This window comes from Ruditapes philippinarum, unplaced genomic scaffold, assembly GCF_026571515.1.
Source record: "Ruditapes philippinarum isolate M1 unplaced genomic scaffold, ASM2657151v2 ctg2343_1_1_1_1, whole genome shotgun sequence".
NCBI classification, from domain to species: Eukaryota; Metazoa; Mollusca; class Bivalvia; order Venerida; family Veneridae; genus Ruditapes; species Ruditapes philippinarum.
In genome coordinates this window covers 95,490-120,771 of record NW_026859218.1, presented here as the reverse complement: position 1 = coordinate 120,771, position 25,282 = coordinate 95,490, and the positions used below count along the sequence as shown (strand labels likewise).

The window sequence follows — 25,282 nt, the reverse complement described above, 5'->3', positions numbered from 1 at the left end:
TTTGACACCCTTGAAATTTGGGAACGCCCCCGGGATTTTATTCATAAAATCCCAAATTAAAAACATTATAAGTTCATAAAAAGTCATTCCGAAGCCCTAGGGGAAAGGCCAAAAATTTGGGACGGACAGAACCGGCAAACAATAGGGCGAAAAATCGCCGCTTTTTTTCTTGAGGGACCCCCATTTTTTTAAGGGAAAACGACCTTTTAAAAAATGCATTTGTTTGGGGGACTACTGAAAAAGCAATTACACTTGATTTTCAACAACGGGAATCGGAAAAAATAATTTAGGGAAAATAGTAGGGGAAAATTTTGGACTGCCCAGGAAAACCCTAGAGCCACTCCCCAAAAAGGGGGCGAAAAAAAATTTAAAACCTGGAGCGTATTTTCCCGGAGTGGTTAAAAATTTGCCGCCAAATTTAAAACCCCATTTTGCCCTTACCACGGGGGTTCGAAACCGCCAGAAATTTGGGGGTTTCTGTCATGGGGGAACCAAATCCGCTACCTTAGGGGAACGTTGGGGGTTCAAATTGAGAAAATTTTCGTACAGAAATAATAAAGGGTTGGGGAAACATCGGGTCTCCCCATCCCTTTAAAACCGAAAAAAAAACACAAAGACGGCATAATTTTAAAAACCATAATTTTCCTTTAACTGAATAAATTATAAATATCTGCAATATCCTCAAACTTGAGTGCTTGAACCTCCAGTCTTTTCAAATAAATATCTCTAAAAAACAAAACAGTTCCCTCTTGCTAGAGGTCAGGCCTTTAGACTTACTCCCAGCTATTGAAATTTTTTTACAGGAAAATGCATAACATAAACATAAAAGCCATTTTCTAATATAAGTTGTCTCCCGTAAGACAATAAAGATTTCTTAAGGTTTTGTACTTTATATGTACATAATGAAAATTTTTTACCCCAGGGCTATAATTGATTACAAACTTTATTCATTGACGGCCCCGCCTTCCTTGTTGATCTTTTTATTATTTTTACTAAATGCATATAAGGAAAACCATGAACCCGGGGGCTCAGCCAATTTGAACTTTAGGGGCAAAATTTGAATAACCTTTGGTTAAATAACTGAGGACCTTTAAATTAATATATTATAAAAGCTCCTAAGCCTTGTACCTTCAGACAAGAAGATTTGTAAGTTTTAACTATATGTACATATTGAAATCAATGACCCCCAGGCAGGGCCAATTGACACGAGGACTATAATTTGAACAATCTTGGTAGAGGTTCAATAGGGTAAGGCAAGGCCTTATGCAAAATATCTAAGCTCTAGGCCTTGTGGGTCTTTACAAGAAGATGTTTTTAATTTTTCTCATATTTTTTTTTTTTTTTTTTTTGGGGGGGGGGGGGTCGCCATGGTAACCAGATTTCTGCATGGGATAAAATAAAATTCTTTAAATAATTTGCAAGCCCTTCGCCCAAGGATCAATACGTCCAAGTTTGGAACTTTTGGAGGTACTGTTTTTTAGGAGAAGATTTTTTAAGTTCACTATATAATCTTTATAACAGACAAACACACACACTGGTGAACTGCTATATGCCACTGCATTGCAGATGCTGCGGTTGCAAAAAAACTACCAACTCCGTTAATCCTATACTGCATGTATTTTTTTGCTTAAAAAAAAGCATTAAAAAAAAGTTTAAAATTTCCAATTTCTTTTAAATTTTTATTTTAAAAAAACATCATTTCCCTTTTGGGAAATATAAATAAAGCCTTTTCAATAAAATTTTTCAAATCAAAGTTTTATTTTCATTTTTTTCAAAATTTTTATTCAATTTTTCAATTTTCAGAACGCCCCACAACCGGCAAAAGGAAAGAAAAAACAAAAATAATACACAAACCCCGATTTTAAAACAACAAAACCTTTTATTATAAAACATCAAAACCTTTAATTATATAAAATTTTAAAACATCAAAACTTTAATTTTCATAACATTTTTAACAATACAGTCAAAAACTTGAATTATCATAACATAATATACAATACAGTCAAATCTTGAAATATCATTACATAATATACAATACAATACAGTCAAACCTTGAAATAACAAAACATTATATGTAATACAGTCAAACCATGAATTATCATAGCATAAATTCAGTACAGCGAGACCTTGAATTATCATTACATTATATACAATACAGTCAAATCTTGAAATATCATAACATAATATACAATACAATACAGTCAAACCTTGAAATAACAAAACATTATATGTAATACAGTCAAACCATGAATTATCATAGCATAAATTCAGTACAGCGAGACCTTCAATTATCATAACATAATATATAAAACAGCCAAACCTTGAACTATCATAACATAATATACAATACAGTCAAACCTTGAACTATCATAACATAATATACAATACAGTCAAACCTTGAACAATCATAACATAATATACAATACAGCAAAACCTTGAACTATCATAACATAAAATTACAATACAGTCAAACCTTGAACTATCATAACATAATATACAATACAGCCAAACCTTGAACTATCATAAAATAATATATAAAACAGTCAAATCTTGAACTATCATAACATAATATACAATGCAGTCAAACCTTGAACTATCATAACATAATATACAATACAGTCAAGCCTTGAATTATCATAACATAATATACAATACAGTCAAATCTTGAACTATCATAACATAATATACAATACATTCAAATCTTGAACTATCATAACATAATATACAATACAGTCAAATCTTGAACTATCGTAACATAATATACAATACAGCCAAATCTTTAACTATCATAACATAATATACAATACAGCCAAACCTTGAACTATCATAACATAATATAAAAAACAGTCAAATCTTGAACTATCATAACATAATATACAATACAGCCAAACCTTGAACTATCATAACATAATATACAATACAGTCAAGCCTTGAATTATCATAACATAATATACAATACAGCCAAACCTTGAACTATCATAACATAATATCTAAAACAGTCAAGGACGTTTGCTCCCCCAACCCACATACATCAGTGAAAATGCAAATGTGGACAATTGCCCCCTCTCCCATATAATTGGAACTTCACTAGGTTGTAGTAAGAACATGACACTGAGGCAGTAATAAACAACTAAATGAGATCTTATGAAATTCCTGTATGTGGTAGTGTATTTGATTTTATACACTAATTTCAAAATCTAATGAACTCTTAACTTTTCTTTATCAGACTCATCATATGTTTGGCTCCCTATTTTAACTGATACACTTTGACATCTTGAGATGCACTTGTGACCAAGAGGCGATTTTCTTGTTTTATATACATCACAGAAGTAGGGTCTAAAATTCCATTCATACTACCTAAGATTTCTTCCATTGTGTTATTCTTTCTATCTACTAGAAATATATTGTGTGAGTCCCGACCACAAACAAAGAATTGACCATTTCTTCCCTCACAGACACAATAAGCATTTAGAAGTCTCTCGTGTGTAACCTTTGACAATGTCTTGTTAATCGTGTCAGAGACTAAGAGACCCTTTTTACTGGTAGAAATGTACATGCAAGAGTTATAAGAGCTGAAAGTTGCATGAATAATTCCTATATCAGCTTCTTCATCAGACAGGAATATATGTGTTTCAATATAAGAACCTTTCAGATCATAAACTGAAAAACCAAACTTATAACTGAATATGTAAGAGTGGTTAATGTATTTCCGGTATGTCAATACATCACACACAAATAGTTTTTTATTTGAAACTGTTAAACCAAAACATTGTACTTTATACAATTCCCATGGTGGATTTACTGGGTACCGCTTCTTCATATCATCCTTATTGCTATACATACAAAAAGACCGACTGATTAATAATGATTTTCCAGCATCAACAAATGTAAATTTCTTTTCATCATCCAAAGCAGCTATCTCAGTTGGTCCGACCTGGCATAAATGCCAGGCCCTACTCAAATAACATTTATCTAACAACTTATAAGTTCTATCAAGTCTAATAAGACCTTCATTTACAAGAATAATAATCTGGCCATTATCTAATATACAACTGTCTTTTCCTTTAACAGAAACTTGACTAACAATTGATGCTTCAGCTACATGTATCTGAGAATAAGTGGCTACTGTATGACCTTTTTCCCTGTCTTCATCACCTTTGACATTACCAAAAGCATCTATCTTACCTACAAAGGTTGCAATATCTTGATTGACTACAAAATCAATTTTGTTATACTCCCCTTTACCATTCTCATCAATGAAACTACTACTACTTACTTCTACCTCATGTGCTTTATTCAGAACTACAAACAAATTAGCTTCATTGTCTCCCTTGAATGCATTAACCTTTTCAATATTGCTCTGAACGGCATTCAGTTTCACATCTATTGAGTCTATGTCAGTCTTTATAGCTCTAACGATTTTGTCATGTTTCTTCTGGACTTGTTGGACAGAATTTCGTTCCAACTCTTCCACTTTGGCAATGATCTGTTCCTTCATCTTGACAATTTCTTTCAAGTTTTCATCTTTTTCTTCACCCACATCTTTTATCTGCTGTAACCTTTTAGCCTTCATGGAATTCAGCTGTTTCCGAATCCCTTCTAGCGATGTCTTCAGATCATTTCTGTCCCGTCCATTCAAGATTTCTTTTGCCAGCTTTGGGATGAAGTCAGCACTCTTGCACAACCTTAAATGAAAAGAATAATTTGAATCAAACTTTTATGAAAACATTTGTGACAACTTACTCTGTCACCGAATATACTAAAAAGTTTATAAGGTTTAATATATACGATACATTGTATTTATAGATAACGGTGCATGTAATTTCAAGGTAATTTGAGGATTGAGAAAGTTATTTTGGCTGGACATGATTTTTGTAAAGGAGGTAGAGGCTAATAAATAAGTGTTGGTTTAATACTCAATTTATCAATCAAGCTACATGTATATAAAAACAATCGACAAATGGTTGAAAACTTAGTAAAATAAAATTTAAAGTACATAATATACACATATACTGTTAGTTAAAGATGTTGTACTTGAGTATTAATAAAGAAATCAAAATATAATCAAATTTATTCTAACCAATGAAAAGAATATTAATAAGTTATAGCACACTTCTTAGAACATTTTCCAGACTTTGTATCTAATTTGCATGTACTAAAAATACCCATTTTACATATTCAGAAATACATGTATAATAAATAAATAATGTAATTAAACTCTCACCTGTGATCAACAGCTATACAAACAGCACAACACACAGTATCATGTTCTCTACAGTACATTTGAATTGGGTATCCTGCATGTTTATCACATGCTAAACCGCTTTGTGTCTGCTCAAACTGGAGCTTGCCTGATTTAACTCCAGATTTATTGTAGATTGTGTGAGTTTTGAAGCATTTGTTGTGGAATTGAACGCATGCATGACAGAAGTAAGTCTGGCACTCAGCGCAGAAATTCACACCGTCAATGTTTTTGCCATCATCAGAACAAGGTTTACATGCGAACTCGTGAACGATGTCTGAAGATTCACTCACATCAGTACTTGAAGTTGCCATTCTTTTCCAAAACAATACAAATTAAGACCGAAAATCTGAAAAGTTAAAATGAATATATTAAAACCTTTTTGGTTGTATTTGAAATTGAATCTTTTAGAAATAAGTCACTAAGTGGAATAAGTATCATTTATTTTCACAAAATATTATTTAGTTTCGGACAGGAAAATAAGTATATCAATAAAACGTAATTAAGCAGTTTTTGACAGGAAAAACATATTTCAACGTATATATTACGTGTATGTATACACTACTACGGGACGTTGAAATAAGCCGGTATAATGTCTAATACATGTATTATTGGTTAGGGTTATGTGTGTGTCTCCCCTTCCTGATCTGCACTTGTATACATAATCATAATGTCCTTTTTTTGCAAACTGTATGTCAAAATATTTTTGCACATTTTTACGACCTGGTCAATGTCTTGATCATAAAATTTGTTTTCCGCTATTTTTACAACGTTTAAAAAACTGCCTAAAATATCATAATTTCATAGGTTGGGGTTAGTCAGACCAACCCCCAAAGCGATACGTCCCTGTAAACACTCTATTGATATATTTGTAATATTTAAACACAAATGGGACATCTGTTTAAACCATAAAACTCTTGTTTTTAAACAATTTTTACATACAGTATATGAAAAACAATACCGTTTACGATCAAGTCTTAATACATTTAATAAGATTGCAAAATATGAATTAACATTAATATGAATTAACATGAAATAAAATATGAATTTAAACATTCATTTAAACGTTAAAGATAGATCTTGTTGCATTATGATAACAAAATATAATGATATCCGAAAATTACATCCTATCCGATTAATGATCACCACACTTAAAGCACCAACATTCAAGAAAATCTTAATAACACTTCTTTAAATATGATCCACGTGGAGTTCGTTTATGAAACAAACATTAAATAAACATTAAATACAGTGAAATTGTCATGAAATGTCTGTGGTTAATGTAGTTCTGGCTTCCAAAACTTTATAAGCCGCTCTTTAACATTTTTGTTTTTCATCAATGCGGCATTAAAGTTTTGGATTAGACCCGTTACGAAACCTAACCAGAATAACATTAGTTGATTTATTCTTGTTTTTCACTTGCAAATACACTTGACCGAATCAATTCTTGTGCATATTACGATAAAACAATTATTTTAATATCATTCTATACCAATTAAAGTATCAAAATATTTATACCGTCATTAAAATTGCCTATTTAACTGTAAAACATCAATTTATGCCGACTACAGTCGGCCATGACATTCAGGTGCCACGCGAGACCTCGTATGACGTCATTCGCGGGAACAGATTTGAATAGAGTCGTGTACTATATTTAGAACATTTTGTTGACATGATTTCAATATTTTTATTCAAGATAATGTTTTTATTTATTTTCATAAATTTTTCAGTACTTTAATATGATTTTATTGAATATAAAAGTCAGTAAATCACCTTTTTCAATATCTTTAAAAAAAGTTATGTACAAAAATATTTGAGGCACATGGGTTCATAAAGGTCAATCTCGTAATCACGTGGTCAAACATTTTGGCAATATGGCGGCCAAGTGCCGAAATTTTTACCTGTCGGAAACTATTAGGTAGTTTATGTTCCTAATAAGATTTTTATTTGTCCATCCTTGGCTTATCAACAGATTATATATAGTTTTATCAAGGTATGCTTTACTTTACTTCATGGCATGTTCGATGAATAAATACGAGCGTGTCAGATTCCTGGCACGATTATTGGTGGACTTTCCCTACGGGGTTATCTTCAGCGTTCACGTCATGTCATAGTATATAAACGGGTACGCTGAAGACCTTAAGCTATGGTTAATGCGTGTCAAGTCAAATTCGAAATCGAAAGTAGAAACCTTTTGAGACTGTTATTTTCTTCAGTTATGATTAATTATTATCATAATCAATAAACATTATGAAAAGTGATAACAATATTTAGATAAGCTCTAACGGAAGACGAAAATAAAATATCAAATAATTTACACACCTTTTGAATTTGAAGAACGTTAAAGCTGTTGGCCAAAGGGGACGTAACTGTTCTCACCGGAGGTCAGATCAACTCGTGCCCTCGTCAACTCGTCCCGTGGTTAACTCGTCCCATCAACAACTCGTCCCGTATCATCAATGCGGTCCATGCTCTAATAAAAACGTTACTAGATATTAATATGTCCATGTTCTTCTTTTCTTTTTTTTAAGTATTACCTCTGTGAGGGATAAACTTTTTATGTAAAGCCACCCTCTTATACGAGACATAAACAAATTGTCTTTTAAATTCTCAGCACACTCAATTTTTTTACAATCTTAAAGTTTTGATATACCGCGAACTGTCCATTAACTTTTGTTTTTTCAATTTTCTCCACTATTCATAATTGATTGACTTCGGGCATACAATTTTGTTTAAAAAAATCGTCACATTTTAAAGATTTCTTATGACACATGTGTACCAACGATCACAAAACACACTTTGTATTTGTATCAGGATATATGATATCTATAAGGCATGGGGTACTGATCAATTATCAGGCTGAATAAAAAGTCCCTGTGCCTAAAATCAAAATATAGTCTTATATGAAAAACCTGTTGCTCGTATGTTTTATATCAAAATTAAAATTGGAAAATAATTTTTGTCCTATTAAATTGAAATTCATTTTAAATAGAGTAATAAAATATATAACACGTGTACATTGACATGATGTAATAAATGTTTTATTTGCGATTCTTATTAATTTACATATTTTAGTAACATACATATTACTAGTAACTGATCATTAAAGTGCATAACTTTGATATAATGTTTAAAATAACTTGTAATTGACATTTCGGACCAGACAATTAATTCGGAACAGAGTTTTAATCATTTTGGACCAGATTTTGGTATATATCAAACCGTGATAGACATTTCGGACCATGAATAAGAACTTTTTTTATCTTATGGTCATTGGACCAATTAGTTCTATGTTGTAGTTTATTTTATAATTATTTTAATTATTTTTATTTTGATTTCAGGCTGAAATTTTGCATGATAATTTCAACAAATATTACACTATTTCTATATTTTATGATGTTTCAAATGCATGCAGATCAGGACCAGAAGTTTGGACATTTCAAACAAGATTTTAAGGCTCTATTGTATCCAGTCTGTCTGTCTGTCCGTCTGTCTGTCTTTTTGTATGTATTTATTATATTTCAGGCACTGTGAGTCCAGACCACAATTAAGGGATTTTTTTTAACATATATACCGACTAAATAGTGAACTTGGCAGACCATGCCCAGACGGCATGCATTTTCTTCCTAATCTTTGTCTGTACTTGTCGTTTGCGTACAGTCATTATGCTGCTGGCAGGCTTAAAGTTAAGGAATATAGTGCAACTAAAAATAAATCTACATTTAAGATTTAACAACAGGTTCGTGAACATGCAAGGTGCAAAATGATTAGTTTTTAAGGTTTAATCCACAATTCTTTGAGAGACGGGGATCGAATTTTTATTAATTTATTTATATACTTTTATAAAAAATCGTGGCGCACATTAAATTTATATAATAATTTATGCTGTACTTCATCAGTGAATTCATCACTTGTAGATCATTCACTTTTATCAAAATATAATAAACACATGATGAATTGTTGTATAGATCTTTAATCATTATCATAATAATATACGAAGAATAATTATAAACAAATGCTCAGTAACAGCTCAAAGACGAAACGTTGATGGCTTCTTTCCAAATTTATAGTACAAAACCTGGTCTTTCAAATAATGAAAGTCTATGTAAAAGTTGAGAAAAGTTTGAGTCTGCATTTAAGTAGAAAAAACATAGAAAAAGTAATAAAGATAATTGAGACTACTGTTCTTTGTTAATATGTTAATCTTTAAGTAAAAAAAAAATGGTGATGATGGTGGTAAAGGGAATTAATTATACGAAAATGCCACTTAAACATTTCAACACTTTTAATAGAAATATGAACTGTTCATTTTAGTCACTGAAATGTTTAAATTCAAATATTTGGTAAGAAATCAATTTCCATTGAACAATATAGAATACATGTTTGAAAACAGTATGCTGCCTGTTATTCTTTATCATATACTCTAGTGGTTGTGACGCCTTTCGCCGTCATTTTCTGAAACAGATAAAAAAGACAATCTTTAAAAAAAAGAAGAAGATATACGGGGTTGATGCCGATATTTATCGATATGTGCAATGCTCGATGTATATTCGATATATATTTAATTAACTTCATCTGATCAATTATTGCCACGCGAAAAATAATTTTGCCGTATTTGCTCTCAATGACGGATTATTTTGTACTAGATCTACAACAGCTACAACAATAAGGTTACGGAGGGATTCGCAATTCCTTAAAATTTCTATTATTTTTGCGCACTGCAGTTTATTCCCAACAAACAGTATGCCCAGTGCTACGAGTAGTGCCGAGTGAATTGCGTGCGTGTTGTGCATATATAGTTAGCAGTAAAAATCGTTCTTTCATTAAATATAGTTTAGTGAAAAATGTTCATGCAGTGGGTAGTGCTTACATAAATAATGTTCATAACAACATTCATGAAGTGAACATTGCTGTATGGTTTATTACTCATGCAGCGAACCGGGTTGAGTAATTAATAATTATGCATTGGTCTTGCTCTGTAGATAATGTTCATAAAGTGTACGTATGGTGCTTAGAGAATCATACATCTAGTGATCGGTGGTTTGACTAAGTGACTCAGCGAACATTATTTATGAACAGTGCCCTGTGAAACATATTTATGCAGTTAACAGTGCTCGGTGGATATTATTCATATATATTTAGTGGGTAGTGCTCAGTGAATAATTTTCATGGAGTGTTTAGTGATTATATAGTGCTTAGTGAACAACATTCATGTAGTGAACAGTGCACGTGCTCAATTAATAATGTTCATGTAGTGAGCAGTTCTTTGTGAATAATGTTCATGCAGAGGCACTTAATTAGAACTGATGCGTCCCTTTCTATTAAACAGAGGAAAGAAATAATCTTCCTCAAAAGCCTTCAAATAATAAAAATCTATAAATCTTACATACCAACACGAGTTGACTCCCTTGCCTGTAACGAATATTTACAGCTTCAAACGCCCCTGTTTGATTCTCTACAAGTTTATCACCATCTACACTAAATACGCACTGAAATTAATACAAAAAAAATAAAATGTTCTATCTTCGATTTTATTATATATGCGAATATATCAAATGTACATTGTATTCATATTTTCTTTTCAACTGCATCTTGTATTTAAACTGGAGAATGACCAAATTCATGCTGAACTAAAGCTGATAAGAATAAATTAATTAATGAATATTAATCTCGGATGATATAACTCAAAAATAGTAGAGAAAGTAAGCAGACGTTGAAAATAATTAACTCCAAGATAGACCACTTAATCATTAAAAAGCATCCCTCTAGCTTGAGCAGAAAAAAGTAACAAAATAATAGGAACACGCAAACATGCGCACGCTGAACACGCAGGCATTTATTCACGCGTACGCACGCACGATATATATGTAATGTTAAGCCACATACAACATTCGTCCATCGAAAAATGGCATGTCAACTGGTTGACCCATCTTGGTGTCGATTTTTATCGTCTTTCCGGGAATATTATATATGATAGACACGTTGTCCCCGTCAATATTTATATATTGGGTGCCGTTACTTCCTAGACTCATCAACTTTATTGCCAAATCCTTGTTCTCAGCAGTTGTCCCTGTCATGTATGTATGTGATACAATGTTTGAGGTACAAAATAGTACAGGAACCGATTTTTTTAGAATGAAAACCCGAATAGATTGGAATTGGATTCATATCTATAGACAGTGATAAGATTGATTTTAAATTGAAAAATTGGCGTTTGACAATTGTGTGAACCCTACTTTATACTTGCTGAACACTTATGTCTCAGAAATGAATAAATATTTAATTCTTTAGTTTAGAAAGAAAAGATATGCGTTTTATAATGTTTAAATATTGGCTTTAAAACATGTTAAATGTTCTTTGTTCACTATACAGTATTGTACTTTTATATACATTTCAAAAATGTTCGTGAATCTGGAGGCATTCTGCTTTGAAAAACATAAACATACTTAATCTTAATTATAAATTGTTGTAACTAAGGAGTTATTTATATATTAAGATATTTTGAAGATTTATACATTAACAGTATTAACAATTATTACCCTTTTTCATTGACTATTTGGTTATTCTAGATATAGTCACTGATGAGTTATCACCATCTAATTATCTAATTATTGTCATCTATTGAAAATGATGAAAAACGTTCATACCTAAAACATCGCAGATTTCGGGTATATTTTCTGCGGATACCAATTTCCATTTTCCGTTCATATCCATTTTTTTCTCTCACTGATTATTTATATAATTATATAATATATTATTATTATTGTTATAATTATTGCTTTAATTTACTGACGATTAATAAATTTGTGAGCAGGAAATCAGCAATTAGATTGAGAACAATAAGACAGGAAGACGAAGTGTTTGTTAATATAAATATATCCGCCCACGTCCCCTACAGAAATAAACACTCCTCAAACAGCATACGGATATCTTCATTCGAAATCTGAGGCATCTTATTATTGTATAAGAAATTTTATTTTCATTCCAGCTAGTTTTCTGTTAAAATAATCTACCGATGTTTATTGTGTGAGAAAGATTTTGAAATTCCTAGCAAGATGCCTGTAAGCTAAGACAAGATGTTATCCGAAATTAATGTATAGATTCGTCATTGTTAAATAAGACAGGAATTCCCATTCCGTAGAAACAAACGCTCAGTTAATCAAAACATCGCAACTCCCAATGTTTCAGTCCTTTCCGTTGAACAGGTATAAGGACAATTGGTAATCGGCAATCGGCGAAGTGTTCGTTGCTGCACTGCACAAGAATATACAAAATTCAAGTTGTACGCCAGTCAGATTGGTGAATATTGTCCCTTCAGGTAATACTGTCAGAGTTGGAAATTATATCTAGTGGCATCTATGTAGTAGCATATAATGTTAAATGTTTGCTGGCGTGCTGAACTGCACATTTTTCTTCCAAATTTAAGTATGCTAAAACAGTCACTATATAGCTATGTTAAAAAAATGTGCACCTTTAAATACAAAACAATTAAATGCTTTTCGTTGTTGTTGTTCTTTTTGTTGTTGTTGTTGTTCAAATACAAAAGTTATATCAGGGTTTTTTTTTCAAATAGAATTTGAAACACCCTGATCATAATTATATTATACCAGATATTTAAATAAATTACCACATCAAATGTAGTTCTATGATTATACCTGGGACTTACTCATATATTTTAAATCTCAGATTATACAAAATGGGAAGAGACTGTTTACATAGATAGTCTGAGATAGTGCACAGCAATCTGCATTAATGTAAATAGCGTAGATGAGAAAACATGATATTGCAGAAAATTTATATTTCCAGGTGTTTGGTATCACAGTATAGATCTACAGCAGCAATGAGTACTTTTCTTTTCAACGCCTAGCCGAATTTATCCTAAGTTTTACTAGGTGTGAATTTGTCTTTTTTTTGCTAATTGATTCTCTTAGGCATGTCCCATGACTATAACACCTTGTTCATGCCGTAACGTAACATAGGGATTTTAAACTATTTGAAAGACCCCGGATGAAATAAATAACGCAGTACTTTTGTTACGCCGGTTACCAGTTACCGTGCTGGCCGTTTCAGCTATATTGCGTCATATCCGGCGTTTCTACGTTATCGTTACAGATATAATGACCACGGTGTGTCACAGTCGGTGTACGCGTGCAAATTTAGACATTGACCTTTAATGGACCTTGACCGTCACGGTCGAATTATTGTGATTCTCTTGGGTTTTTTTCCCTATAACAGGATTTAACTTTTTATTTATAAATTGATTAACTTTATATTTAGAAACAACATCCTTTGGGATAAGACTTTATGTATATCAAACTCCAATTGACCTTGACTCATGTATGACCTAGACATTGAATGTCGTATCATTGAATTTTTACTGATTTGTGCTATAATAACTTTGTAATTTATTAATGAATTATTATACTTGGACAAAATAACCCTTCGTACAAATCCTTAAGTATAGAAAATTAAATTGATCGTGAGTTTTAAATGACATTGACTGTCAAGGTCAAATGATTATTTTGTTTAATTGTCATAACTTTGATATGTATGTGCTGATTTTATTCATACGTGTACAAAACAACACCTGTGACCAGACGGAAATGTTGAATAATTTAGATATAACCTTGACCTATAAATGACTTTAACCGTCAAGGTCGAATGATTGAATTTTGCTAACATTTTCTAAACTTTGTCATTTATTTATGGAAATGACAAAACAACAGTTTAAATAGACCGACCTATTAAAATTACAAAGTTTAAAAACTATTTTTTTGTTTAATTTTCTTTTTAAAGATTTCTTTAAAGTTTTTAACCTTACATTTGTTTGCTTTTAGAAAAAGTGAAAAATAGGCGAGCGTTGCCCCCGCCCGGCGGTGGCTCTTGTTCATCTTTAATCTAATTTGTCTCACACAAATACAACTTTTAAACGATCTCTGTCTGTTTGTTTTCTGCTGTCAATTAAGACACTGGTTACAATTTTTACATTGCACTGTTTTATGACTTATTAAAGTAATAAGTTTAGAATAAGTTTTGATTATTTTTAAGCACTGTATGTCTGAAAATAAGTTATCTGGTAAACCGTCATCAAAGATGCCTTTCAAACATCCTTAGTGTTTGAAATTATTTTTTGTCCAATAGGATCGCAGTATTTCAAATGAATCTTAACACATTTACTTTGGTAAATCGGCAAACTGTTAATCAGTCAGTTAATCGACTGTTTATAAAAAATAATTTAAAACAGGTTTAAGCAGGTTAAAATTTATTAGTACGTATTTACAAAAATAAATTGCCACGCCTTACCAATTTATTTTTGTAAATACGAACTAATAAACCTTAACCTATACATAAAATATTTTAATTTTAAACCTGCATCATATCTAAAAAATCTTAAAACAGATTCAACTGTTAAACATAAGCAACTATTTTATGATTATAAGCCAGAAAATTTTGTCAAGCCAATTACTGAAAACAATAGGCCCATCATAATTACAAGAGGTTGTGGTAAACTTCAAGAGGTTGTGTTATAAGTCTAATTAGGACTTTGGTTTGGTATATATTTATTCATGTATTTTTGTTCTGTTCTGTTTAAATGCGTTTATTTTTTTAGTCGTTTTGTTAGTCATGTTTTGTTATGCATGTTCATCATTTGGTAATTTCGTTTTTAATTTTATAGAAAATTTTGATACACAATCTCCAATAAAAACTTAAAATCTGGAATATTTTGTTAATTATATAATCAATTTATCCTTTCTGTCCCCAATTAATGCCAGACCAACAGCACACTTGAATCATGTAATATATGCATATTGATGATCACTTGATCATGCATATTGAAAAGCTTTCATTATCTCAACAACAAGTTTATCGCATACAACACTTTCAGTGCTTTGATTATGCAATTTATTGGCGTCCGCGCCGAAGCGCGGCGCCCCTTATGGAATGAGAAAGGGCGACAGCAACTTCTCGAGCCATTTAGTCGGCCATAATAAAAGCCGATCATTCCGATCGGTATGTGGGTGCTTGATTAATTCTCCTGACCTGCAGATCATTGAAATGTTTCGTGGTTTTACATCTTTTTATCTAAGCGACGAGACTATAGTGTACGTCTTCTCCAAATCCCTCCAGAGGCGTGCACGTCGCGGAGAAGGCAGACGGCAGGTCAAGGTCAAATCATCTCAAGTACCAGAGGTGATTGGTTGACCTGTCGTGACTAACTCTGGAGGGTGGCGCTAACAAGAGCCGTTTTATGTCAACCGCCTGTTTGCAGCCGTCACGGAACTTGATGCTTTTCCGGTATTGTCTTTCCTCCATCGAACGAAGTACAGGACTTAGGAAGATCGGCATGAAAAAGACGTCCCCGATGAGACTTCTAGAGTGGACCGGCATGGACGCTGAGATCTCGGACATATGGAATTTCCGGCGCCGAGCTAAAATAAACCTAATACAACAACAACAAAAGAGTGTACGTAGTTTCAAAGCTTTCATCAAATGTGTATAGTCGATGAACTGGCTGTAAATGTGAAATATATGTATTTGTTTTATTTCGTTATAAGTACATGTATTAAGCGTTGTTACAGGTACATCTATATTGTATATCTTCCCAAGATACTTTTGTTTCGTTTTGATAAGAATCTTTAGCAAGAGGATATATTGCTGAATACAATATCTCAAAACTTCCGTTTGCTTCCTCAGGTGTATATATTTTTTCTATGTTAAATGATTATTTACCTTATTTATATTATTTATCAATTCTGTGTTTATTCAATATTTGTTACATTAACCATTGTTACAGGTACATCTATATTGTATATCCTCCCAAGATACTTTTGTTTCGCTCCAATAAGAATCTTAAGCGCTGAATACAATATTTCAATTTCGTTTGCTTCCTCATATGTATATATTGTTTCTATGTTAAATAAGTATTTACCTTATTTATATTATTTATAAATTCTGTGTTTATTCAATATTTGTTACATTAATATAATTATACATGTATTCATATGTTTGTCAGTCATACATTTATGTACATGTAATGATTTATGTACTTTTTGTAAGAACTGTATTGTAAATGTATGTACTCTTCAAAACTGGAGGAAATAAAGAAATATATATATATAATTTAAAATGAAATGTCGCGATATGTACAATGAATAGCGATCTGGAGAATTTCGCAATGCAAACACTTTCAAATGAAATAACCTTTTCCGTAAATAAATCGCGCTCTTCGGGGTATTTTTATTTATCATTTTGTAGCCCACATTGGGTTATTATGATATGTTATTGTTGTACATTTATAATAGAATGATGAGTTGATGACCTAAATATTCCGAAAATTTATTTATAGAGGGTTGTACTCCTATCGGTAATTCCCGGTCTCTCCATGTCTATTTTGAGTGACTTTTGACCGGGATTTACTAGTGACCGGCAAATAGTTCTACACGTTTATTGTCGGGTCTCTCCCGGTTCACAGACACTTTGGGTTTGGAGCTCAAAACGGCTATAAAATCCAAATAAAATGCATATTTGTCAATCCCAGCACATGTACTGATCATATATATCAAAAAAACTTAATATAAGCCGTTTTGAAAAAAAATCATATTTCAACATCTATGATAATACATATACATATACATATTATTATATTATTATATATTGTATTATTATAGATATTGAACTGGGATTGACAAATATGCATTTTATTTGGATTTTAAAGGCGTTTTGAGCTCCAAACCCCAAGTGTCTGTGTATAAACTTTGAAACATTTCATTTAATTTGTTATTCGTGTTTAGTAAAGATGCCGAGGAATTATTCAAATTTGCAAATGAGATTTTATGAATTATTCAACTGATTGATAATTTAAAAAATACAAATGTACATGTATATGGTTTAAGAATAAACAATGTTATATATTGAAAGATTAACCATAATCATTTACTGACTTTTCCAGTTAAGTTTTGACTTATAATCGTCGGTCAATATGACAAATGAATTCTTAAAATCGTAGTAAAAACATAAAAACTCAGTATTAAAATAGCACACAAAACACAAAAAGAAAAGAAAACAATATTCATAAAATCTGTATTTTTTATTAAAATAGATATTACAATTATTGTATAATAAACAATTATGCTCAACATGATCAACATGGTAATATAACCGGTGTCATATTGTTACTAAGTGTGAACAGATACCTTAAGAGGGGGTCTTGGCTAATAGCGATAACATAATAAGGGACAATTACACAAGTGTGGTGTTGATCATGCGTTACACATATGGATTATAAATGATTGTATAAATGTATATCCGTTGCTATTAATAACCACGATCATAAAGAAATAACAAGTAATATTCTAATTTCTAGCATGCCAATCAAAGTTAATAATGAACAATGTCTTTTGTCCGTTCATTCATAACTGATATACAATTCTGGTAAAACCAATTAACCATTGAAAAGTTAAAAAGAATATCTTGTCATCATATATCTACTAGTTCATCTTCACCTGCTGCATTTCTTGCTTGGACGCCCTTTGATGCTTTGCATCAATGCTTTTCTTGTTTCCGTCTGACACATGCTCAATATCGTATGAAAGTAATGTAAAAGTTACTTCCCTTTTATTGAGATTAACCATTTGTACTACCATAACGGTCAACTGTCACTGTGATTTAGGGCACTGTAATTGATCTGATATTGTAGAATTGTTTTGTGATTTTTACTTATCATTAAGTTCATACTCATGTAACAAAGTTACGAAAAATCAAACCAGATTTCTACTCATTTTGAAATCCAGTTTACGTCATATGACATATAACTTGAAACTGTTGAACTGTTGAATGAACACTGATAAATGAAAATATGCATTCTGCTTGAAATTCATGATCATTTGGCAATTTAGAATATTATTTAAAAACATCTCAGTGAGAGGTTTTTCAGTTTTCATTTCCTCTTAAACATGCCAAGCCATTTAATTTTTGTGTTATTGCCTTGTACTGTAACACTTTTCAGATATTTTTTCTTTCATTTTAGTTACATTGCTGTCAGTGATTTTTCACCTGATATTGCAGAGGCCTCTTAAGGCCTTTTTAAAAGAGTCCTTTTCCCAATTAAAATTTTCTTTAATTAAAATTGTGCAGTTTTCTCAAAAATTGGAACTTACACCAGCTTTTTTACTTCCCAAATAAGCAATTCTAGCAATAATAAGAAATTGTTCACTAAGGAAGGCCTCTTTCAAAATAAGTGATTCACCACTGTTTTTACACATATGTTCATGGTACATGTATGCTCGTATACAAGTGTTACTGTTCACATACTCTTTTTAGCTAAAAGGCAGAATATATCAGCTGTGATGGCCGATGGTAACAATGATAATGATTCATCAACTACAAGTCCTGGGTTAGGAATGAAGCTGACAATAGCTGGTATCAAGAAGAAATTTCCGTCAGTCAAAAATATCTCAACAGAATTGCTGTCAACTTTGATGAAATCATGTCTAAAATCCTCATCTGCTGTGTCGGAGGGGAATGAAAAACTTTTGATTCTGGTAAGAATTTTTTTTTGCAATCAATTAACTATGGCTACATATGCCCATTTGGTCCCAATCATAAAAAACTGGGCATTTGTTTACCCAATACTTTGTAGGCAGCAGTTCGCAATATATATCTGATGTAAAAAGTATCTTCAAATTCAACGATTATAGTTGAAAATCAGGTCTAGAAATGTAGTCAAAGATTTTAGGGCAAGATACATGTACATGTAGCCAAAAGCCTTTCAGGTTAGTATGTTGCTTTTCCTTGTTGATCTTTATTCTCATTATTTGTACAAGTTCAATCGCTGAAAAAGCCCAAAAATGTTATTGAAAGTAAAGTCAAGAATAATGATTAAATACATATAGTTTTGTAATTTTATCCCAGCATTAACCAAGGATAAAAAAGTTTTCACACCCCATCAAGGGAAAACCATTGCTTCCTTGAGCAAGAAACTTTACACTCATTGTCCTGTACTGGTTGGTTCCAGGAATGGATTAGAGAGTATGTATATAACCTTAAAGCTTCCTTGAACTAAAAAATAAATTATGTTTAAACTAAAAAAGTTGTTCCTTCTTGAAATTCATTCATTTCATTTTCAGAAAATTACATGTAGGTGATCAACTGTTAATTTTTCATAGACCAGAAAGGCCAGTGACTTGAAAAATTCTACAGGCCCAACCCAAATTATATTAGCCCTACCAAGCTAGTGGGTTTATGTAAAATTCACAGACTTACTACTGTAAAGGCTAGCCATAGTTAATGCTTGACTGCAATAGATTAACTTTATACTGTAAAAAATATATGTATAAAAACAATGAAGAGTTTACATGAAGAAGTACCAGTAAGTTATTGTTTGGGAAAACTTGCCATTTTACATTAGAAACATAATATTTTTGTTGTTGTACAATGAAACAACAAAAAATATGCATTTTTCCTAAAGAGTAAGCTGTTTCAGAGAAAAGTCAAACATTTTTTATTCAAAATATCTTTTTTAAAACTTCTAATATTTAACTTTTTTATCTTCAATTTCTGGGTATTTCAATACTGGATTTGATAAATCATTCATTGAAGTATAGGAAAGTCAATTTATGCATTTCAGGATTCAAGACCTAATGAAGAATATATAATAGGTCATATACCAGGAGCTAGAAGAGTTGATTATGAAGCAGATCTTGATACTTTAATGTCAGCCGTTCCAGAATTACAATCAGGTTTGTCATTTAGACTATGATCTGTTACATGTATGTATCCAGAGGGGTAGGAAGATTATGTTCTAGACTTGCTCCCAAGAATTTAAGGCAAAGCACATCTTTTCTGTTGGTTTGTGGAGTAAAACATGTTTCTGACATGTAATTTTTGTCATGTAACATGACTGTCATGTTATTTTTCATTGTACAGATATAACATGTGAAATGAAATTACAGGTATTTTGAATAGAAATATTATGTGACATGTGATTTTCTGTTGTTTTGGGCAGAAATAACGTCATACGTCATCTATTTTCTGTAGTTTGAACTGTCAAATTTATCACTGAAAATGTTAAAGTATTCTTTTTTTTCAGAAACTGCTTGCCACATTGCAGGTTCACATATTACATACAATATGATTATACACTTTACTTACTGTGTAAATATATGTTCAATATTGTAATTATTTGTTTTTATTTTCGAAATATGACTTTGTACATATGAATTTGTTGTTTTCTTTCAGCACCCGAGGACAAAGTCACTGTTGTGTGCTATTGTTCTGTTGGATACAGATCTTCAGTTGTGGCACAAAAAATTTCTGGGTATATTAAAACAAAAGGTGATTATCTTTCTTATTTCAAATCTTCATTGCTGCTATTTGAGAGCCAGGCCATCCTGCACTTTAGTACAGTCTGACCAGCTTTGCCTGCTGAATTTCTTTATCAGATTTGTCCATCTTTTATTTTTAACTTTATTTTTTCCAAAGAAAAATTTCTAGCTATTGGAACAGTCATGGAGTTGATGCCACAGCCATCTGCAAACTTAACCATTGATCATAATTTTGTCACAGGGTGAGAAATATGTGCAGCCTGACCGGGACTCGAACCCTGGACCCTCGGAATACTGTTAGTTAGTTTGTTAGGGTTTAACGTCACACCGACACAGTATAGGTCATTTGGGGACGTTCCAGCTTTACTGGTGGAGGAAGACCTCAGGTGCCCTTACGTGCATTATTTTAGGCACAAACGGGCACCTGAGTAGAACCACTGACATTCCGTAAGCTAGCTTGATAGCTTCCTCATATAAAAGAATCCAAAGTCCCTGTCGGGATTCGAACCCTCAGTGGTGAGGGGCGAGTGGTTTAAAGTCAACAACCTTAACCACTCGGCCACGGATGCTGTACTGCAGCTCTACCAACGGAGCTATCCAGCCGCATACACATCTTCTCCCCTAAATAGTGAACAGTTCTGAACCGTGACAATTTTTTGAATTCTTAAAGGATTGTCTTCATACTTCATACTTAGACACAAATCGCCTTGGACAAAACCTTCAAGAAAACCAGACTGAACTTGAACTTTAGTTTAATAAATGACTTGATCTATAGGTCAGATTTTGAATTTTGTTTGATTTTTTGCTACAAGTTGAATACTTTGTTATTTGTGAATGGGTTATGTTCATTAAGGTTGGACACAACAGTCTTTGGGACTGACAAGTTTCAAGGAGGTCAAACTGAACTTGACCTTGACTCATAAATGATATTGACCTTGAAGTTCAAATTAATAATTTTGGCTTTACTGTCGTTTATAAATGGATTGTATTCATACTGAGACACATCAATCTTTAGGGAGTAATCTTCATGAAGACCATACTGAATTTGACCTTGGCCCATTAAAGACTTAGTCCTTGAAGGTCAAATTACTGAATTTTCACATTATTTTGCTATAATTAACTATAACTTTGTAATTTATGAATGGAATGCCTTCATACTAATGAATACCTGAACTGTATTGTCAAGGTTTGAATCACAAATATAAGAATATCTGAGTAATTCGTTACAGCCCTAGTACATGCACATTGTATTTTGATATTGAAATCTTTCTAACTTAAAATGGACTGTTCCAAACTCAAAGCAGGGCAAGTCCACTCAAATTCAGCAGGTAAAGCTGTTATTTTTACAGGGTATTTGCATTTAACCAACAACTAACCGTTTTCACTATTTCAGGGCTACAAGAATCAGGAAATATTAAAGTATTCAACCTCGAAGGCAGCATATTTAAATGGGCCAATGAAAATCGTCCAATGGTAGACAACAAGGACAGGAAAACAATATTTACACATCCCTATAATGTAGTGTTTGGTAAATTATTAAGAAAAGAACTGCGTAAGACGGCCCTTGAAGAGGACTCTAAAATTTAATGTGATACATTTTTTATACTGTTAAAATTTGATATTCCTCTGTACATACTTTGAACATTTTGATATTTGTTGTGATTTAATCTATAGATTGGTTTTGAGCAAAACATTTTCCAGAATTGGTGTATGTCAACAGCTTCTTTCAAACAAATGGAAAGAAAATGTAAACAAATAGTTAAAAATATCTGAATGAAATTTCATTTATATCATGTGGAAGTATTGCATATTGATAAGAGTTATATTGAACTTTCTTTTCATTTGTATGGTTAATTTTTAAATGTTCTTCAGACTCAGGAATTTACAGACATTTACATTTTACTCATAAACATGACATATCTTCTTTTAAGTATTCAGGGGCCTCAATGACTGAGTGGTCACAAGGCCTCTATCACTGAGTCACTTGCCCCTGCCATCTAAGTTTGAATCCTGTCAAGGAATTTTTATTTTTTCATCTGAGAAAGATATCTAGCTAGCTGATGGGAAGTCAGTGCCTGCTTGTGCTTGAAATAATATATGGAGGGGCATCTGAAGTCTTTCTCTGCCAATTAAACTAAAAGTGACGACATGACCTTTTGTATCAATGTTACCAACACCAGCCAAATAAATGAATTACATTAAGGTATTCACTTTTCTTTACACTTTAATTCTTAACCTGCAGAATTTTTGTAGCTTTTAATTTGGAACAGTCACAGAGATACAGGGATTTTAATATGAAAGTACATGTATAAAATTATAACTACCAACAGTATAGAGCCGTGTCTCAGACTGTCATGACTCACTCAGTGCAGGTGTCAGATGCTTATCACTTCTGTCCAGGCAGAGTATGGGTTAAGTAACCTCAAGGACGCTGAAGTTATGGATCATGTGTGCAAATGAAAGTTTTGTTTTTTTTAAAGCCACATGCCTCCAGATTGAGCCAAAATATTTTTTTAAAAAAATCAACCTTGAGAAAAATGTTAAAGATTTTAAGAAAGGTAAAAATATTAATAATCACAATTCAAGGACTCGTTTACATGTTATATGCACATAATGACTGATTTTGCAGCATTTATCACCATCTTTCTACTGCATGATTAATGCAGTAAGGGCTATTTTTGCATATTCTGACATATTTTTGGTGATATTCATAGATTTTAAGTGCTGTTTGTGTAAATTACTTACTTTGTTCACTTTATTTGACAATTTTTTACTTTTTTTAACATTTAAAAAAATTTCATGTAAATTAGCTAAAATATGGAGGCATGTTGCTTTAAGTCAGTATTTTTATCGCACTCCCTCGGGTATCAGACTTTCGTTAAGTTTTTGCGTAAAAAGTTGAAATTTCCTATACTACTGAAGGAAATGGGTTGAATCTTTAAACACCTATTTGAGAGCATAACAGGTCACTATCAAAGACCCATAACTCTAACAGTTAGAATTGTGGCTCTTTTAGAACTTAGAAAAATCTACATAATATCAAAGCTCTTGTTTTACTATCAAGCACTGAGAATAGTCAAGCATGCTGTCCTACCGACAGCTCTTGTTTTGTATATTTTTTTCATTTATCAGTTTCCAATTGATCATTTACATTATTTTATATTTGTCATTTTAGTTAAGTGACCTCAAGGATGATGAAATAATGTGTCATGTGTGCAAATATATATATTTTATTTGTTGTATATTTTCTCATTATCAGTTTTCATTTGGCAATTTATATTGTTTAATAAAAGTGATATTAAATATTACACTTTTTTTTTTACTGTATTTTTTTCTTTGCTTAAAGGTCCATTAAGCCTCTGCAGTCAGAAATTCTAATATCTTTTTCTTTTATAAAAGCTTTTAAATTTGTGTGTCCTATTACAGTTTTCAAAGGTTTTTCGTCTTGAGCCTGTTTAATGTTTTGGCGATTAGTAGTTACACTAATTTGATACTTTGTATTCAAGTCAAAATATCTCTCTGTTTACATTTTCCTATCTTGATCACATTTTATTTTATATTCAGTGCTATTTTCATAAGCATCATGCATGTTTTAAACCCATTAAGCAGATGTTTGTCATTCCTGTCGTAAGGAAAAAAAAATCCTTATTTCTGAGATTGAATGTGCCTTTAAAATAGGGCCTGCTGGCAACACTGTCCTTTATGTACAGTATAGCATAACACTTAATGTGAATACATGTTATCTTTCATGCCCATCAACAATTAAGTGGTTGCCATTGACTACCGTATTATGCAATTTCCGTAAACGACTAGTGATATCCAAAGAAATGATATTATGTCATTTACTAGGTCAATGTTCTTTAATAGGCCCAATTAAGACCTTGAACAGTAATGTGAAAAGTTCCAAACTGATATTTTGACAAGCTGCCTAACCACACTGTTAATTTTAGTCATTACTGTCAAATCTGTTGTGTCAAAATTCTGTGTTATACTCCCTTACATATCATTCAGGCCAGCAGATGATTCTGGTATAATTTATAATTGTTGAACAAAAGTTCAAATATTGTTATGTACCCTTAGAATTGATGTATTTAGTGCTCATCAATATCTTGGAACTTTTCTGTGACTGGCATGCTTAAAGGGATTAGCATGGATTATCATAACAGATATACATACACATATAACAGCACATACATTTTGTATTTGTTATACCTGTCCATGTGGTTGCCTGTGTCCCAGTAAGAATCAACCAATTTTAATATAAAAGGAATAATCTAATGATGTCTACTTGGACATTTTGTAAGGCAACTGACCTTGACTCAAATTGACCTTGACCTTCAAGGTTGACTCTTAATTTGCTGAAATTAGCTAGAACTTTGTTTTTAGTGGCATTATTGTTTTCATAATTGGACATTAATCCTTTTAATAAAAGCTTTGAGTATGTCAAATTCAACTAATGACTCTGACCTTTAAATAACCTGGACCTAACATTTTTTTTTTTTTTTTTGCTAAAATTAGCTATAGTTTTATTTGTTTATGGTTGACTTAGATTCATACTTGGAAAAAAAAAACAACACTTAGCATAAAACAAAACTATCATGTTTAGCAACTCAAGTTTGACCGTAAAATTACTATGACAATAATACTCAAGTAATTTAATTTAATTTTGCTGAAAGTATCCAAGTAACTTTATTATAATTAGATGTTCTATTATGTT

At 31.8% G+C, this 25,282-nt stretch overlaps 3 protein-coding genes across 4 annotated transcripts in view; 1 reads left to right on the top strand and 2 right to left on the bottom strand.

Moving 5' to 3' along the window:
- Positions 1-12,492, bottom strand: part of LOC132755652 (fatty acid-binding protein 10-A, liver basic-like) — a 73,327-nt gene extending 60,835 nt beyond the window's left edge. Inside the window, exons 1-3 of one of the 2 annotated variants that reach the window (XR_009629237.1) lie at positions 11,890-12,492; positions 10,633-11,312; positions 9,196-9,697 (exon numbers count right to left, since the gene is read on the bottom strand). Coding sequence is in view for 1 of the 2 variants with exons in the window: in XM_060746547.1 (XP_060602530.1) it covers positions 11,164-11,312; positions 11,890-11,956 (216 nt within the window). In the remaining variant the exon portion in view is untranslated. Of the gene's footprint in view, positions 1-9,195; positions 9,698-10,632; positions 11,313-11,889 lie in introns of those variants that run through there. The other variant, XM_060746547.1, reaches the window with a different exon arrangement.
- LOC132755651 (uncharacterized) lies at positions 1,975-5,609 on the bottom strand. The gene is made up of 2 exons (XM_060746546.1): positions 5,225-5,609; positions 1,975-4,685 (listed from the first exon to the last, which is right to left on the bottom strand). Exons 1-2 carry the CDS (start codon positions 5,554-5,556, stop codon positions 3,248-3,250), a joined length of 1,770 nt encoding a protein of 589 aa, XP_060602529.1. The 5' UTR covers positions 5,557-5,609; the 3' UTR covers positions 1,975-3,247.
- A 5,362-nt stretch (positions 12,493-17,854) lies between the features above and the next one.
- Positions 17,855-23,791, top strand: LOC132755650 (uncharacterized). The gene is made up of 5 exons (XM_060746545.1): positions 17,855-17,913; positions 18,563-18,783; positions 19,869-19,980; positions 20,480-20,575; positions 21,959-23,791. Exons 2-5 carry the CDS (start codon positions 18,589-18,591, stop codon positions 22,150-22,152), a joined length of 597 nt encoding a protein of 198 aa, XP_060602528.1. The 5' UTR covers positions 17,855-17,913; positions 18,563-18,588; the 3' UTR covers positions 22,153-23,791.
- Positions 23,792-25,282: the final 1,491 nt, after the last annotated feature.